The following is an 18,615-nucleotide window of genomic DNA, read 5'->3' on the forward strand; positions in this document are numbered from 1 at the left end:
TTCTCTGTGTCACATAATAACAGCACAAATAGCATTGATATGAAGCACAAAACAAAACATAGCATTTCACAATCTCATGGAGTAAGCACTTAGAGGTCAAATAAATAATGTCATCTTCAACAAAATAATGTAATAATAATGTACATTGTATCTAGCATAAAGGATTTTGTCTTGAACTAAGACTGGAGTCCACGTGATTATCCCATGCGAACATCACATGGAAGGACAAATCTTTTAATATATCAGTTAGGGTCCCTTCACACAAGCGTCATCATTTCTGTCAGGAAAACTGAAAAAGAAAAAAAAGCATTAAAACTTGAGTTTACATCTTAAAGCGGTTGTATACCCGCTGAAATTTTTTTTTTTTTTTTTACTCCTGTAAAGCAAAAGGCATAATGAGCTAGTATGCACCTTAGAACGAGGCGTCGGTATCTTACCTGGTCCACGCCGAGGGAGCTGTCATGTTGCCTCGGCGTGTCTTCCGGGTATCGCGGTTCCAGCGCTGTGAGTGGCTGGAGCCGCGATGTCGTCACTCCCGCGCATGCGCGTGGGAGATTTCTTACCCGGCAAGGTCCGGCAGTTGCCGGGCCTTCAGCCGAGAATCCCCTGTGTGCATGCGCCACTGCAGTCAGCGGCTCATAGCAAGGGGAATATCTCCTAAACCGTACAGGTTTAGGAGATATTTTTTTTACCTACAGGTAAGCCTTATTATAGGCTTACCTGTAGGTAAACTTTAAAAAAAAGACTATACAACCACTTTAAAGCAGAGTTCTGCTTTAAAAAAAAAAAAATTAGTCAGCAGCTACAAATACTGCAGCAGCTGACTTTTAATAATCGAACACTTACCTGTCCCAGGGTCCAGCGATGCGGGGGAATGAAGCCCCGCTCGTCTTCCCCTCTTCTCTGCGGCACCGGCATTGTAACTGTGGGCGCCTGGCTGTGGCTTCACAGCCGGGCACCCACTGCGTATGCGTGAGCCGCGCTGCGCCGCTCGCCGTGACTGGCCGGACAATCATCTGGGACCTGTGACATGTCCCACATGATTGCCGAGAGGGAGGGAGGAGAGGTGATCTCCCTTCTGGTGCCGCGGTGCGCCGGGAGGAAGTGGGAGTTGGGACCCTGTAAAGAGAGCCCCCCCCCAAAAAAATGACATGCCAAATGTGGCATGTCAGGGGGTCACCTCCCTTAAATTGGAGTTCCATTTTTTGGTGGAACTCCGCTTTAAGTCCAGTCCTGGCTGGAAAACCAGAGACTTTTGACATGGCTGTTGTCTGCCCCCCCACCTCCTGGGCCAGGCCAAAATTATTTGTTGATAGGCATTAACACCAATCTTGTGAGGAGGCTACTCACTTCACTGGCCCTGGAGGGTGCCCCAGTAAGGAAGATCCACCCTCGGCCATGCTAGCAGTGTGAAAGGGGTCTAACTAAACAAGCTGACGATAGAAGCTGATTGGGTGTCATTCACAGCTGCTCCAGTTTTGATAAGTCCCCCTCCAGTGTGGTTCATTCCTGGTTCACACTGAATGCGGTGCGGGAACTGCATGCGATTTGAACTGGAATCGCACTGCATTCCTGTTCAAATCGCATGCGACTCTGCAGCAGTGCAATTTGAGCCATAATTCTGTATAATTCTGTATGGCTCAAATTGGACCGCATCCTCACCAAAATCACGCAGAACCTTTTACTTTTTGCCGTGCCAGAATTGGATTGCATGGGTTTTAACACCCATGCAATCCAATTCTGCAAATGGCACTGCGTTTTGGGAACCAATTTTGGGGTACCGTTAACGTAACATACACACCCGCAGCACTTCACATGAACGGGGTGTGATTTTGATGCAGTGCGGAAACCGCACAGAATTTGCTGTGAATTCTGCACCACATCAGTGTGAACCGGGCCTCAGTCTGGATTCTGAAACAAATGACAGCAGGATCCAGACTGAATGCTTGTGTGAAAGGGCCCTTACATGAACAGGCTGTATATAGATGCTGTGTGCAGTGGATGAACTGTGATCTGCGGTGCTGCACAAGTGATCAGTTATGAGTCCCAGGGCTTTTTTTCAGCTGTAACTTGGTGGAACTCAGTTCTGCCACCTCTGGCCTCTGCTCCCTGCTCATCACTATCACTTGTAAACACAGAAGTCCGGCTTCTGTTTTTACAAGTGATAGCTTGTCTCCCAATGGTCCCAACAAATCGGATCTCATGAGTAGATCCCACTGAGGACAGAACAGGGACAAGGGAAATGCAGGTGCCCGGGTTGCCGTGCAGTCATGGGCAGGAGAGGGTGCGTGGTATGCTCCACGCTCTGAGATCTCCATTTCTCCCTGGTGCCCAGATGCTGATGCCCCCGCTGTATGATCTTCCTTTTGAGTGAGATAGGCAGAGCTGCCTACGGTGTGGGGGAGGGGGGTTGTGGGGGGGGGGGGGGGGGCATGGTTGAGTTCCTGCATATATTCTCTGAGAAATAAAGCCCTGGTTATGACAGAGCCATTTGATGGTTGGAACGTTCAGTTGACAGTGTAAGAAACATGGGCTCAACTGTTTGATCTATTTTTAGATCCTAGGTTCTGGACTGAACTGTTCAATCTATGTTTAAATCCTAGGCTCAGCTATTTGATCTATTTTTAAATCCTGGGCTCAAATGTTTGATCTATTTTTATATACCCTGGGCTCAACTGTTCGACCCATGTTAGATTTTAGGCTCTAGGCTCAACTGTTCAATCTCTTTTTAACCACATCCCGCCTGGCCTATAGCAAAATGACGGCCGGGCGGTGGTTCTCATATGACGCTGACAGGGCTTGAGTAGAAGAGAGCCAATAAGCGGCTTTTCTGACAGGGGAGATCTGCACTGATAATCAGTCCCATCAGCGATGCTCACAAATCGATGCCCACTTGTATCCACCAGTGATGCCAATCAGTGCCCATCTGTGATGCCTGTCAGTGCTGTCTATCAGTGATCATAAAGGCTGCCCATCAGTGCCACCTATCATTGCCCATCAGTGCTGCATATCAATGGCTCCTGATCAGTGCAGCTTCATCAGCGCACAATAGTGAAGGAGAAAACCTATTTATTCACAAAATGTTATGACAGAAACAAAGAACACCCACTAGGACCATCCATACCTACTATAACAGCTGGAGAGCCAGGAGTGACATCACAATGCAATGCGCCCTGCTACACACACCTATCATAGCATTGAGAAAGGCAAGATTGCTGCTGGATCTTTAATATAGGACAACTCTCTATTATACAGATGTTTATCATACACGTGTATTATAGAACAACTCTTATATACAGATCTTTCTTATGCACAGACATTTATTATACATGGATCTTTATTATAGGACAACTCTTTATTATATACAGATGTTTAATACTCACACATGTTTATTACAGGACAACTCTTTATTACTGTTTTATTATACACGTTTATTATAGGACAACTCTTATATACAGATCTTTGTTATGCACAATTTATTATACATATATCTTTATTATAGGACAACTCTTTATTATACACAATATGCTTATTATATACAATACAGATCTTTATTCTACAAACACCGAGACCCGAACCCGCACTGTCCGCACATCAGCGGCCCCAGCAGTCACATGACCCTGACCCGCTCCAATCACATCTCTTCTCCGCGATTCCAGAGGTTTTGCAGCTGTTTGTCCCCCCGGAGCCGCCGTAGGCTCTGTCGGAACTGTTCCCATGGAGACGGAGGGAAGTTTGTGCCCGGGGTCTGCAAGATGGAGAAATACCAGAGAATCCGGGTGGTCGGCCGAGGGGCATTTGGGTGAGCTTGTTAGGCTGTAGGAAGGATGTCCTCGGGAGCACAGTGTGTAGGTATTGGAGGGCATTAGTCATGGCTTGTCCAGCCGTTGTGGAACTACTAGTCCCAGCATGCTCGGTGTGGGGTGACCTTTTCTTTCAGAACTGCCAGCTATGACCCCCTTCTTTTCTCTTGTTTTATGAATTATGTAACCAGTAAGTGCACATTTGATATTAGGATAAATAACAATCACAGAAATCTCAGTTTTATTCAGAAGAAGTTTTTTTTGTCAGAAATATTCAGAAGAAGTTTTATTCATAAAATGTTTTCAATCTTTTAAAAGCTTCGGCTTTGTTTAACCGCTTCAGCCCCGGAGGATTTTACCCCCTTCCTGACCAGAGCACTTTTTGCAATTCTGCCCTGCGTCACTTTAACTGACAATTGCGCGGTCGTGCGACGTTGCACCCAAACAAAATTGACGTCCTTTTTTTCCTACAAATAGAGCTTTCTTTTGGTGGTATTTGATCACCTCTGCGGTTTTTATTTTTTGCGCTATAAACAAAAAAAAGCGACAATTTTGAAAAAAAAGCAATATTTTTTACTTTTTGCTATAATAAATATCCCCCAGAAATATATAAAAAAAAAAAAACAATTTTTTTCCTCAGTTTAGGCTGATATGTATTCTTCTACATATTTTTGGTAAAAAAAAAAATCGCAATAAGTGTATATTGATTGGTTTGCGCAAAAGTTATAACGTCTACAAAATAGGGGAAAGGGTTATGCCATTTTTATTATTAATTTATTTTTTTATTAGTAATGGTGGTGATCAACGTTTTTTATCGTGACTGCGACATTATGGCGGACACATCGGACACTTTTGACACTATTTTGGGACCATTGTCATTTATACAGCGATCAGTGCTATAAAAATGCACTGATTACTGTGTAAATGACACTGGCAGGGAAGGGGTTAAGTGTGTCCTAGGGAGTGATTCTAACTGTGGGGGGGGGGGGCTTCCACTCACATGACAGCGATCACTGCTCCCGATGACGGGGATCGGTGATCTCTGTCATGTCACAAGGCAGAATTGGTAAATGCCTTAGTTACGTAGGCACTTCTCCGTTCTGAGGCTCCGTGACACAATCGCCTGGAGACCGGCGGACATCGAGTCCGTGGGTCCCACGGGCACGGTCATGCTGTACGCGGCAGGTGCATGCCATTTAAAGGGGAAGTACAGGTACGCCCATTTGCTCACCGCTGTCATTGTGCCGACGTATATTGGCGTGCGGAGGTCGGCAAGTGGTTAAAGTAATGCCTGGCAATCACTTCTTGTTATGGGGTGACAACTGTCTCTCACACCTGGGTTGTCACCCCTCGGTTTGGTGGCCATGTTGATGCACATTGCACACGCTCGGCTCCATCGCTGTCACTATTGGGAAGCTGTTCTAATGGTGAGAAGCCAGGACTGGAGGGATTTCTGGCAGAGTTCAGATGTCACCATCCGCTCTACACATGCAGAGTTACACCGCATCCTGCGCTTTATGTGCCAATCAGAAGATCCAGACCACTGGATGGAGCCTGGGAGGGGGCACATGACTTTGCCAGGTCATGTGACTGGGCGCTCCTCATTCTGTTCAGTTTGTGTTGAAGCCATACCTCTGCTTTACACATGGAGCCCTAGAGCTCCATTCACCTCAGCGCTTCTCCAAAGTCGCAGGATTGCCAGTGCAACTTTGATCCGACTGCATTCTCTGGACCAAAGTTGCATTAAAATAGTGCAGACACCTTTTCCAAATCGCTGCAATTTTAAGTCATGGGCTGCGGCTTGTCATGTCCAAAGTCGCCAAAGTGTGAATGGGCCCTAAATGTGTCCGAAAAGGTTGGAGGAGATCAGCACCACTGAGATAAAAAATAGAATTAAAGGGTAAGTTCACTTTTACAGAAAAATCTGTAAGGTGAACTTACACAGGACCCCCCCCCCCCCCTGTGACCCCCCCCCCCCTGTGACCCCCCCACAGCATGGGGGAGAAGAGGCTTCAGTCCAGCAGTGTGGAGGGAGCTTGCAGGAGAGGAAAACCATGTAAGCAAAAGTACTTTTTGTGACCCCTAGACAAGCATTTAACCTTTGTAGTGAAGGGGGCAGCCCCACTGCAGGGGAGGATTGTCACTTTCAGTTCAGTTATAAATATAAGAACGTGGCAGCTGTTTATGATACACAGTGCGTTGGCAAATCAAATTTCTAGTGTATCTGTAGGCCAAACCTTTTTTTTTTTTTTTTCTATAGCCCTCTGGTCACCCCTGTGAAAGAGCCCTTGAAGTGAAAATAAAGTTCCACAGTTACCAAATCAATACACAAGCGTCAAGTTATTCAGACCGATAAAAATAACGTATTCAATATATTGATTTCTGCACTTATCCTTGTTTGGCAGCATTCTGAATAGGAGCCTGCAGTCAGCTTTGCTTTGTTTTCAGAAATCAGTAGGCGGGCACATGACATCAAAGCCTCTCTCTTAAACGAACGCCCACCACTAATAACGGTCCATAAGCATGTATGCCAGCTTGCATCCCAGCATCCCTTTGTATTTGTGCGCCTACCTAATGTATACTCAGCGGCATACTCATGCGCCTGTCAATAGACTGAGGATTACGTGCACGCACTTCTTTACACTTATGTTGCCTGGATGCTGATGGTAAGAGAGGAAATGAGTGACACCATGTGTTGCATGGTGTTGCTGATAGTAGCTGGCAGTTTTACAGGTTGATTGTGGGAGAACAGGAGCATGGACATAATCCAAGCTTGGTGTTATATATTTATAAAGGTACATGTGGTATATGACCTCTGTGACCAAGCCCCAATGAGCGGGGCGAAACATGTCAGGGGAACGTGGCTGAAGCGATGCTGGCTGAGGCCACATTCAGCTACATACTAATGCACTGGGTTGGTGAGCGGCACCCTTTCTTCTTTTTGAAACTGGTAGATGAATGTTATTGTAAATTGATGTTCCTATTCGTACCTCAGAGGACATAAGGCGCTTCATATTCATGCGTTCTTGGGTTATGCTGCTACCTGCAGGACACTGGCCAAAAAAATAATTCCCCACCCAGGCATAACCCCTCCCAGCTCAGCTAAGCCTCAGTCTTTAGCTAGTGCCCTTAGGTAATGGGTGTGCCTATGGCGTCTCTCTAAAGATGTTGCCCTTTGGCACTGGATGTTGTAGGCAGCGATCTCCGGGCTACCCAGTTACTGATTACCTCATTGGCAAGGTGCTGTGGGGGTCCAAGGCAGTGATCTTAGACCTTGAAGGCCCTGTGGGGCGCGCCTGCTGTGAGAGGTGAAGATTGTGCCTTTTGGTGTTGTTGCAAGGAATGGTGAGCGTCTCTGTATACAGAAAATGTGTCAGTCGCCCAGTGTTCCCATTGTGATTTGAGCTGTGAGGGCAGTACTGGAATGACACACTGCTGTAGTGCTTTTAAAAAAAGGTGCGGATCAGATGCAATTATATCATCGCACTCATCTGCGCATGTGTGGGCGCCATTTTCAGTGTCCCTTGGCATGGAAACACGTGCAATCAGCAGCTCAGCATGGGCAGCTACAGCACAGTATTGGCACAGCTCCAGCACAAATCCTAAAATAATCCAGCACAGCTCCTTCCCAACCAGAGTTGTTAATGCTCCCCTCAGGTTCAGATTATCTTTAAATCCCTGCCCCATCTGGTAATCGCACTGTTTCTGGGGCACAGTCTGAGGGTTCCTTTTTGTCAAGGAAGGAATTTTCAGTGTCCATTTCTGGTTTGCATGACCAGTTCTTAGGAGTGTTCAGTGATTTGGTATGCCTGGGTCAAAAGCGTGGGTGGTCTTCTCCCCCTTACCCCTTTTGCGGAGAGCAGAATTTGCTGATCAACATTACGGAACTTTGGGAGATTTGTCTTGCCTTTCCCTGATCTACTGTAGATCTTCCCTCTACTGCAGCTTCTCCCTTGCCTGTTCCACAGGATAAAGTTGGAGGACTTTCTGATGATTCTGATCGCATATGCTTGGCCAAGAAAAACATGGTATGCGGACATCATGGAAATCTCTTGGTAAATGAGCCATGGACTCTTCCAAATTGGTCAAACTGTTTTGTAGCAGGATCTAATCTTCTTTCCTGCTTTATGGTCGCTGGCTTTGACATCATGACTGTTGAAAACCATGTCTTGAGGTATAGGGGTGTTTTTGACTGTAATTTCTACCCTGCTCAAGGCAAGAAAGTCAATCTCCAGGAAAGTATATCATCATACATGGAAGGCTTATTTTACCTGGTACGTGGATTGTAAGTTTCATCCCTGACAATATATTGTAGGTGCATTTTGGTTTTTCTTCAGTCTGGTGTGGAGATGTCTCTAAGTACCATCAAGGGGAAGATCTTGGCTTTGGCCATTCATTTTTAACTGCTTGTGGACCGCCCCATGTACATATACTGTGGCAGGGTGGACGATGTGCACTGAATCATGTATCTGGTATGTGATCAGCGCTTCCAGGTAAGACATGCAGGCCCGCCGCCTCAGCTGTGCTGTGTTTTGTTAAGGCACAAGCTGATCAGCGGGTTCTGGCCAATGATTGATTGTTGGGACCTGCTGATCGGCTACATCATTCATGGAAAAGACCTCTGTGTTGGTAAAGAACACAGAGCGCTGTACACTAACAGGCAATCTTGCCGTTTTTTTTCCCTGCAAAGAAGGGAAAAAAACAACAAGATTGTTTAGTAAAAGCAGCACATATTACACATATTACACATTGTTAGGCACACAGTTAACCCCTTGATCATTCCTAGATGTTAACCCCTTCCCAGCCAGTGTCATTAGTACAGTGACAGTGCACAGTATTAGCACTGATCACTGTATTACCATCACTGGTGATGTCGGCGTCAGTTCGTGTCAGATTGTCCGCCACATTCCCACTATAAATCACTGATCACTGCCATTACTAGTATATAAAAAAATTAAAATAAATAAAAATTCCAGTATATACAGTATATATAACTTTCATACAAACCAATTAATATACACTTATTGGGATTCTTTTTTTACCAAAGTCATGTAGCAGAATACATTTTGGCCTTTTGAAGAAATTAGATATTTAAAAATGTTTTTATTGGATATAATTTATGACAAAGTAAAAAAATATTGTTTTTTTTTTTTTTTTCAAACTTTTCGGTCTTGGTCTATAGCACAAAAAAACAAAAAAAAAAACAGTTGGTGATCAAATACCCCCAAAAGAAAGCTCTATTTGTGATATATATTTCATTTGGGTACAGTGTTGCATGACTGTGCAATTACCAGTTAAATTAGTGCAGTGCTGAATAGCAAAAAATGGCCTGGAAATAAAGGGGGTAAAACCTTCCGGAGGTGAAGTGGTTTAAAGGTTGATCCTCTTTTCATATAGGGTTTTTTTTTTAAAGTTAGATGTTCTCTGTGTGCGATACTGGTTGATACATATATAACCGCTTATGTTTACCATCTGATTGACCCCTACATGATCTGATAGTCGCTCAATCACTGCTAATTAAAATGCTCAGCTACCTATATTAAGTAATATTAGGTAATCTGAAGGCTACGCGCAAATGGGTCATTGTTGTCTAGGTCATACATTTTACACATCATTTTATACAATCAATGAGCTTCTAAATGGTTTAGTTTTGATCAGGGTTTCATAAACGTGGAGTAAATGCCACATTGTTTTGTACAGAGTTTTATTTGCCTAAAAGCTCACTTGAAATTATTATGGTAAACAGGAAACAAGCTTTTTTGTCAATTTGAAAGATGGAGCGCACAAAGCGATCACCTGAATTCACTCTCTGTCTTCTCTTATGCCCCGTACACACAATCGGACTTTCCGACAACAAAACCATAGATTTTTGTTCGACAGATGTTGGCTCCAACTTGTCTTTTTTACACACGGTCACACAAATGTTGGCCAACAATTACGAACGTAGTGAAGTACAAAGACGTACGTGGTATCTCCATTATGAATGCTAGTTACATCTCCGGCTCGTACTTGATTCCGAGCATGCGTGGACTTTTGTCCGATGGACTTGTGTACACGCGATCGGAAAGTCCGACAACAAACGTTTGTTGGCTGAAAATTTGAGAACCTGCTAGCCAACATTTGTTGGCGGAAAGTCAGCCAACAAATGTTCAATGGAGCATACACACGGTCGGACTTTCCGCCAACAAGCTCACATCCAACATTTGTTGTCGGAAAATCAGATCGTGTGTACGGGGCATTACATGGCAATGCTCCATTGCTAGTGCTTCCAGCACCTATTTAGTTTGCATTATAACATACTAGAATTATGACATAAAATATAATGTTTTATGGAAGTAGCACATTACCATGTCATACAATTGATTTGCTGTAGTTCTTCGGTGATCTTTGGGGTCTCTTCTTGCAGGTAATTCATATTTGTGTGTTTGCAGGATTGTGCACCTCTGCCTGAGAAAAGCAGACCAGAAGCTGGTGATCATTAAACAAATACCTGTGGAGCAGATGACCAAAGATGAGCGACTTGCAGCCCAGAATGAATGTCAAGTGCTGAAACTATTAAATCATCCAAACATCATTGAATACTATGAGAATTTCTTAGAAGACAAGGCCCTTATGATTGCAATGGAGTATGCTCCTGGTGAGTAAAAAGGTTTTACCACTGCAGATGTGGTCATCTGTATGATACTAGAAATCTTTGATGATATACCTGCATTTATACAATATACATTCATCTGTAAAAATTGCAGCCAAAATACCTGTACCTGTTTTTTTTTGCTGCACATTAAATTTTTAACTTTGTAAATGTTAACTGATGACAGTCACTAACCACAAAAGTTTTTAATGCTCTATGAAGTCCTTAAGCCGGCCATAGTGCCATTTTCTCTCCTGCAACTACGGGCTGCACAAAAGAAAATCACTCGATTCCCCCATCAACACAAGCAGTGTTGATGGGGTAATCGCTCCCGCTGAGTTATTGTGTTCCCCTGGCGGGTGACAATAATCACATGAAATATCCGACATGCTGGTTGTACCCAAGTTGATTGATCGATCAACTTGGGTACAATCGGCCTGCCCATACATGGTTTGAATCTCGGCTGGTCCCTGGTGAACCGGCTGAGATTCGAGTCGTTTATGGCCAGCTTTAGGCTTTGCATTTGTCAGGCTGGGTTTCCTATTGTTGACATCAGTGGACCATTCCTGTGTAATGTGTGTTGAAACAGCAACTTTTTTTGAGAGACAGGGTGACAACACAGGTGCACATCCGGGGGCAGAACAATGTCACAATACAACAGAAAATGCCTGATCATTACTTAAATGAAAGCTAAAATGGAAAAAATATTGAGAATGACTTTTGCAGTTGGGTTTGCATACACTTTTAAGTGAACTTAAGTAAAAAGCAAATTACATTTGGTCCACTGGTCCCCTCTGAAGCTGTCATAAAAAATGTCCTCCTAACTATCTTCTAAATACTTACCTCTCTCCTGAAGCATTCTCTATGATTCATTCCTTCCTTTCTATCTGTCAGCCTTAGTGAAGGGTCGGATCAGTATAAGATGAAGACTGTGATTGGCTGCCTGAGCAACCATTCTGAGCTTCTGATCCAACCCTCAGCCACATCTTACAGATGTGCACATCTCATTTGCAACTGCTTTCTTTAGAAATAGGCTGTTCTAGTGGATGACAGAAGTCCTAGAGCCTGGTCACATCATGCCTGCACATATGAGCACCCTCATATTCATGGGCATTCTAATGCCCCGTACACACGGTCGGACTTTGTTCGGACATTCCGACAACAAAATCCTAGGATTTTTTCCGACGGATGTTGGCTCAAACTTGCCTTGCATACACACGGTCACACAAAGTTGTCGGAAAATCCGATCATTCTGAACGCAGTGACGTAAAACATGTACATCGGGACTATAAACGGGGCAGTGGCCAGTAGCTTTCATCTCTTTATTTATTCTGAGCATGCGTGGCACTTTGTGCATCGGATTTGTGTACACACGATCGGAATGTCCGACAACGGATTTTGTTGCCGGAAAATTTTATATCCTGCTCTCAAACTTTGTGTGTCGGAAAATCCGATGGAAAATGTGTGATGGAGCCTACACACGGTCGGAATTTCCGACAACAAGGTCCTATCACACATTTTCCGTCGGAAAATCCGACCGTGTGTACGGGGCATAAGAGTAACGTTGGGCATCAACAAATAGATTTCCTTTATAAGGTCTCTTGCACACGGTACTGATGTTTGGGCATCTGCTTTTTTTAACATAATTTCTGGCGATTGTTTTGTTCGTATCTATGCACATACAGTATTTGCACATATATGCGCATTTGTGAGCACTATACATTCCTAGGGAAAATTCATTAATATTTATGCTTATATGCGCATATTTGCGTGTACCGCCGCAAAATACTGACCGGGAACGCAGATTTTTCTATTTTTTTTTCTTTTTACCGAGGACAATGGGCTGCATTTTTGATTAGTAAAAAAATGCTATACTGAGCTTTTTCAAGCTGCAGTGTGCAAGACGCCTAACAGATTTCTCTATACATGCAAAACAGCGTGGGTAAACAAATCCCCCCAGTCGACAGTCGTATTCTGAGAGCTGGTTCCAGCAATTTTCCACCCAACTCCTTCGAGTATACCATATCATATCTTACCTGGCTACAATAAACATAAAACTAATTTTATTAATACAGGTAACAACCTTTTGCACATCTTTAGTGTTCTGGTGCATCCCACTCTTAATCTGATTCTTTACTTTTCAAGACATTAGAAGAATTTAACAAAGATAGATTTTAGGTAATTTTACTAGTAGCATTTAAAAGGTACCCTGAAGATGAAGATTGTCAGGAAATAGGGTAATTAACTAGAGATTCTGCCTTCATGTTAGATATTGTATGATGAAGGTTTTCTTTTTATCAGAAAAGTATATTTAAAAGGTCAATCACCAAAACATTAGAGAGCTGACACACACACAATGGGACTGACTATAGGTGCATGCATAAGCTGGAATCCAGTGGAAAAATCTGTGAATTTTTGCAGCTGGGATGACAAGTATATGCGAACAGCGAATGCCGCTCAACCTGTCCAAAGCTATGGAATTCGGAAAGGAGGCTGCGAGAGAATGCGTATACAGCACAGGGGACCAGTGTCAGTGCAGGTCCTGCTGGAATGGTATGACTCTGTCCGCCTGCAACTCTGGAAGGGAGCGCTAGCCCGTAAGCAGCGCCACATTAGGGAAAAATTCTCCCCTTCATCCAGGAAAGGTAGTGGTCGCAGTACGAAGTGCAAATGCTGTTATTGGGGAAACAACTTGACAAGAGGTGGACACCTGAGTTAAGGGTTGGTCCAAGTGAAGATGCGGTTGGAAGAGAGCTACAGAGCACTCCACTATGTAGCCCAAGTGTGCCCATCGACAACGGACGACAGCCCAACAGCAGCCTTTGGCTATGGCGGCTTGGGGATGTTGTACTGGAGGCTGTCCAAGGACCCTGACTTTGGGAGCGGAGCGATCTGGAGTGGCGTTTGTAGGAAATCATGGAGTATGGAGATCTAAGGCTGAATGTCTTGGAAGTGCTCTGGGCACAGGAAGATGTGGAGTTTCTAGCCATTCAGGAATGGGAACTGGAGATTGCCTACAGATGGCTGCTAGACTCTGCTCAGCAGCAGGGCTGGGCTCCCTTTGCCTGTGACTATCAGGAAGTACCAGCCGACAGCTTTGAAATCCTGGCTGAAATGTCAGCAATGGGCCAGAGTGACAATGTGCTTTTCCCACCTCCACCCGCAGTTATGGAAGCGAAGCTCTTATGGCGGATGCAGCAAGTGCTGACTCACCTTGACGAACCTGTTTCTGCACAGAATGAGCTTAGATGGAGAAATGCATCTGTCCAGCAGCCCGATAAGGATGCAGGAACTAGAGCCTTCCTGAGAGAAGAAGAAGCTGGCCTTTCTCCCACACCACTGACAAGGACATTGGATTACATGCCAGCAGCATCTGTTGAGTTACAACAGACTTCTCCAGCAGAAGCGCTGGCATCAGGGCGGAGTGTTACAGACCTCTGCCCCACACCCAGGGCAATCCCGGAGGCCCAGGGTGAGAAGATGGAGGTTCTTCGTCCCCAATGGCAGATCCACAGTTCAGCAGAGGAGGTGGTCGTCCTCCCTCCCCAAAAGTCAGTCAGAGTGGAGGAAACGGTCTTCCCTCCCCAGCAAGGATCTGTGCACCTGGGATACAGTACCAGAGAAAGATCTTCCCAGAAACTGAATAAGAGTACAAGAGATGGAGCAGCTGGCTCATCTCCCCAGCAGCAGTTGAAGGACCAGGGAGGGGAGGAAGCTTGTCCTCACTCCCCAGCGGAAGTCTAAGATGAAGGGAGGGGAGGAAGCCATGCACCCTACCCAGTGGCAGATCTACAGTCTGGGAGTGAAGAAAGGCGGCCTCCCTCTTCAACAGTTAGCCAGAGCGGATGATGTGGGGTCCCCGGCAGAAGCGCTGGCATCAGGGCAGAGTGCTGCCAACCTCTGCCCAGCACCGGCAAAAACTCTGGAGTTCCAGGGAGCCGGGGCAGGTGGCCCTTCTCCCCAGCGACAAGCTGATGTAGTAAAGCTCCTACTTCCAGCTGAAGCGCTGGCAACAGGGCAAAGCGCCGCTGGCATCTGTCTAGCACCTATAGTGTCTCCACTGCTTCAGGGAGCAGGGGCAGTCGGCCCCTCTTCTCAGCAGCAGACTGGGCTCTGGAACGGAAAAGACCACCCAGCTGAAGCTCTGGCAACTGGACAAAGATTCCAAGACTTCTGTCCCAAACCTACTGATGACAACTATTCCCTGTGGCCCATAATGGAGATCATGTGGACCACCTATGTGGGTTCACTCTGCCCGACTAATGCAGGTCCAGACCAGGTGGAGGCCTGGGACCTTGTTAGTCTACTTTTGATGGGGGAGAAATGTGACCCAACCAGGACAGAGGCTTTTGGAGAGGACTAGGGGCAAGCCTCCTACCCACTGATTTTGGCCCACAGAGAGAGCAGATCATTCTCCAATGATGAACAACAATGTAATGGATGGTGAGAGCAAGGCTTGGATTAATTTTATGAATGGGGACAATAAAGCTTCCCTTCTGGAGTGGATGGAAAGGTGTAATATTAATCTTGCACAGGCTAATGGTTAGATGTAATATGGTGGCCCTCCTGCAAATTGGGTTAGAGAGGCTCCTTCACTCGGGACAGAAATATTTATCAATCATAATCCTCAAGAGATTTTTGAAGATAAATTAATTCCACTGTATCAGACTGCTGGGACATTTTATGTCTTCTGGTGATTTGTCTAGTGGACAGAATACACAAGTTTGTGTTTCTCCCATTGTTGATTGGGTCACCTATTGTTTCAGTTTGACTGCTAGTATTGTGTCCACTCCGCCTTGTTAGCAAACTATTGTGGGATGTTAAATGTTTGTTGATTAACTTACACTTTAATTACCTGGTAATCTAATTAAACAGTATGTAAACTCGATTTATGACATTTGAGCTGGGCACATATATCTGTAGTGTTTTCTTATCTCTCTCCAAAGCACTATGTCCCATAGCTGTCTCTTGCTCCGTAGCTCTGTTATCGCACGTTCTCCGAGACGTGTTGGGGGAGGTTGCTATATATAGATTAGCAGCCAGCTTGCCGTCTAAAGGCCCATACACATGATCGGACTTTTTGACAACGGTCCGGCGGACCTGTTTTATTGGACAATCCAACTGTGTGTATGCTCCATCGGACAATTGTTTTCGGTTTTTCAAGGGACAAATGTTTGCTGTGCATGCTCTCAAACTTTCCAGCAACAAATGTCCGATGGAGGATAATACGATCGTGTGTACACAAGTCCATAGGACTTTAGTCCAAAGTACAAACACGCATGCTCAGAACCAATGCTAAAGATCAGACAACAATAGCAGAAGTTGCTCAAAGGGTGGTGGTAAAGAGCTGAAAAACCACGTGATTTGCTGAAAGTTGGCTGAAAATGTTCTGCCATGTGTATGCAGAACAAGTTCACGGCCAATGCCCCTTCGGACCAAAAGACTGATGGAAGTCCGATAGTGTGTATGAGGCTTAAGAGGAGAGCTGTGCATGTTTTTTTCTTCCTTTGCCTATGAGGAGAAGGGGTGTGTGCCTTTCCTCCAATCAGCTGTCTTGGTTGTATGCCAATAATCCACTCCCAGTGGTAACTAGGAAGAGATAAACTTTAACATGATGTGCGCTTTCTAAAGCATATATACAGATGAAGGCAGCAGATATGCATGTAAAACGTATGTAGGGAGATTTGTTTCATCTCTGTGTATCATCTGAGGCTGTTCACTGGGTATATGTGAGGGTTTACATACACTTTAAGATCATTATTAGCTGTTAATTGGATTGGTGTTTGAAGTTGCATTGTCATGCTAATATCCACAAGAGGGGAATTTCCTCCTTTGGGGTATAAAGTATGTGTCTGAGTTTCAATAAACAATCATTCCTTTGGTTCTATCCCAACATTTTGTCTGTGTACGATGCTTGGAGTAAAAAGGGCTGGTATTAGCTCTCGGTCGGTTTCGAGGGCAGGAGTCACTGTGTATCGGAAGGAAGCACCCAAGCGTGGTGTCAAAGCGGTTCCGTCACAATACTGTTCAAAGTGTGTCTATTCAATAAGGGCAAAAAACCCAGATGATCCTGATAGAAACCTTCTGAGCTGGTATCTTCACAGGCTCTCTGCCTCTGCTAACTGTTATCAGTTAGCATTGTTTTCTCTCTGGACTACAAAACACCCCCTCCATATCCTGTGGATAAGAGAAGAGACTGTTCTGTAGTCATGTGATAGGATGATAGTGGTGCCGCTCTATAGATACAGTACAGTAAGTGAGTGTTTTTGTGCTAGGAGAGGAAATTTTGTTACTGACTCGATCACTAGGTGAAAATAAAGTAAAAACTGCCCTAAAAGAGAAACTAATGTGACCACGTCATCTAGAGATTGGTAAACTACAATATATTAAATGATTGTTTTGAGGATTTTGAGCTGATTTAGGAGAATATAGAACAACTGGCACCTAGTAAGGAATAGCAGAGATCTGGATTTTTTTTTTACAGTCACCAGTTTCACCTGTTTCATAAAAAGCAGTTGGTTCTAGGTTTCTGTGGCATCTAGTGTTAAAAGATATTTCAGAGAACAAGCAGGCCATGTCATCACATACAAAGCCTACATGTCTATATCCCACCCATGAATGCCTTTACTTTCCAAGAAAGCTTGTAATCAACCTCTATCACCTCTTTACTTACTACTACTGTACATCTGGCATGCTTATGGCTGAAAAAACGTTTTTTTTTAAAGACATAAAGCAGACCAGTCATTTTTTCATCCATCTCTTAAATCTTCTGCCCTTGTTGTTTTAACTTTGTATAGTAATTTTTTTTTTTTTTTTTTTGCCAGTAAATCCCTTATACAGCCCACTTCCTGTTTTTTTTCTGGTCATTAGCCTAGGCTTATGACATCATGCACAGCTCTCTTTCTCTCTCTCTCACTCTTGTGAGAGTTTGCCAGGAAGGGAGGGGGGATGGATCATAAAAGGGCCAATGAGAGCTGCAGAGCTGGAGGTGTGCCTCTGTGTGTCTGTGTAAATCCAGGAAGTGAACAGGCAGCAGCTTCAGCTACCCACTGTTAAAATGGATGCAGCCAGACTCAGTGGAGGGAGATTTCTGCAGCATATTTGGCAAGTACAGAATCACAGTATATATAAAATAATATGCAAAGAGGTTTGAGGGAAGCTTTAGAATGGCAAAGATGTTTTTATTACAAATTATGTGAGCAGACTGCAGTTCCTCTTTAAACATTTCTCTAAATGAGAAAATAGCTACCAGTAATGTTTTTTTTCCTGATTTGAACTTTGTTGATGTTATCTGTTTGCTAATTGTTGTAAGAACACAGATTTTCCTCATTGCCTCTGCTACATAAACCTAATTGTTCCATTCATTTAGCAGTGCCAGCCAGTGTAATAATATTTGCTTACAGCTCCGTAGGAGGCAATATTACACAGCTTTAAACACTTTCTAAGTGTTTTTTTTTTCTTTTTTATGAATTTTTGGTGCATTTGAGTTGTAAACAGATTACATGGAATCTCCTTGTTGCAACCTCCATAGCTGTGTTTGGCATGCGGTTGCAGCACAGTCCAATTGATTTCAGTGGGCTTGTTTGGCAGGCGAAGCTGCCTATCAAACTCAACACGCTGAATAAAATATGTGCAATACATATACTGCAGCTCCAGGTGGGTCTACCACTGCGATCTTCTCTACCTCTTGTTTCCTCAGGTGCTAGCTCTGCTCATCGAGCCATGCTTAGTGAAAACACTTCGGGAAAAAAGTATCCATTTTATTACAAATATAAAAATGCCAAAAACAGCAAATCAGACACTGTGGAAGCAAGGAATGAAGTCAACGCATTTCACGCTAACTAGCGCTTACTCATCACTTATGAGTGTCAGGAGTAAGCGCTAGTTAGCACGAAATGTGTTGACTTTATCCCCTGCTCCTACAGTGTCTGGTTTGCAGTTTTTGGCATTTTTACATTTGTAATTGCATTATTTTTCGGAAATGCAGCCATTTGGATCCCATGTGTTTTTGCTATGCATGCTGAATTAATCAGAGGATCAAATCATCACAATTTCAGCAAAGCAAACAGACCTGATTGGCTGAAATATCATATTGTAGGTAGGCAGTCGGGGTGGTAAAAATGCAGATCACCCATGTGTTTTTGCTGCCTCCCCCAGCCGTCCATGTGAACTTAGCCATAG

At 44.2% G+C, this 18,615-nt stretch overlaps 1 protein-coding gene across 1 annotated transcript in view; it reads left to right on the forward strand.

The window, feature by feature from the left end:
* Nucleotides 1–3,646: 3,646 nt before the first annotated feature.
* Nucleotides 3,647–18,615, forward strand: part of NEK8 (NIMA related kinase 8) — a 114,758-nt gene continuing 99,789 nt past the window's right edge. The window contains exons 1-2 of the mRNA XM_073616789.1: nt 3,647–3,802; nt 10,235–10,440. Coding sequence (XP_073472890.1) covers nt 3,756–3,802; nt 10,235–10,440 — 253 coding nt within the window. The 5' untranslated portion in view covers nt 3,647–3,755. The remainder of the gene's footprint in view (nt 3,803–10,234; nt 10,441–18,615) is intronic.

The sequence above is a fragment of the Aquarana catesbeiana genome, linkage group LG02 (assembly GCF_042186555.1).
Source record: "Aquarana catesbeiana isolate 2022-GZ linkage group LG02, ASM4218655v1, whole genome shotgun sequence".
Lineage (NCBI taxonomy): Eukaryota > Metazoa > Chordata > Amphibia > Anura > Ranidae > Aquarana > Aquarana catesbeiana.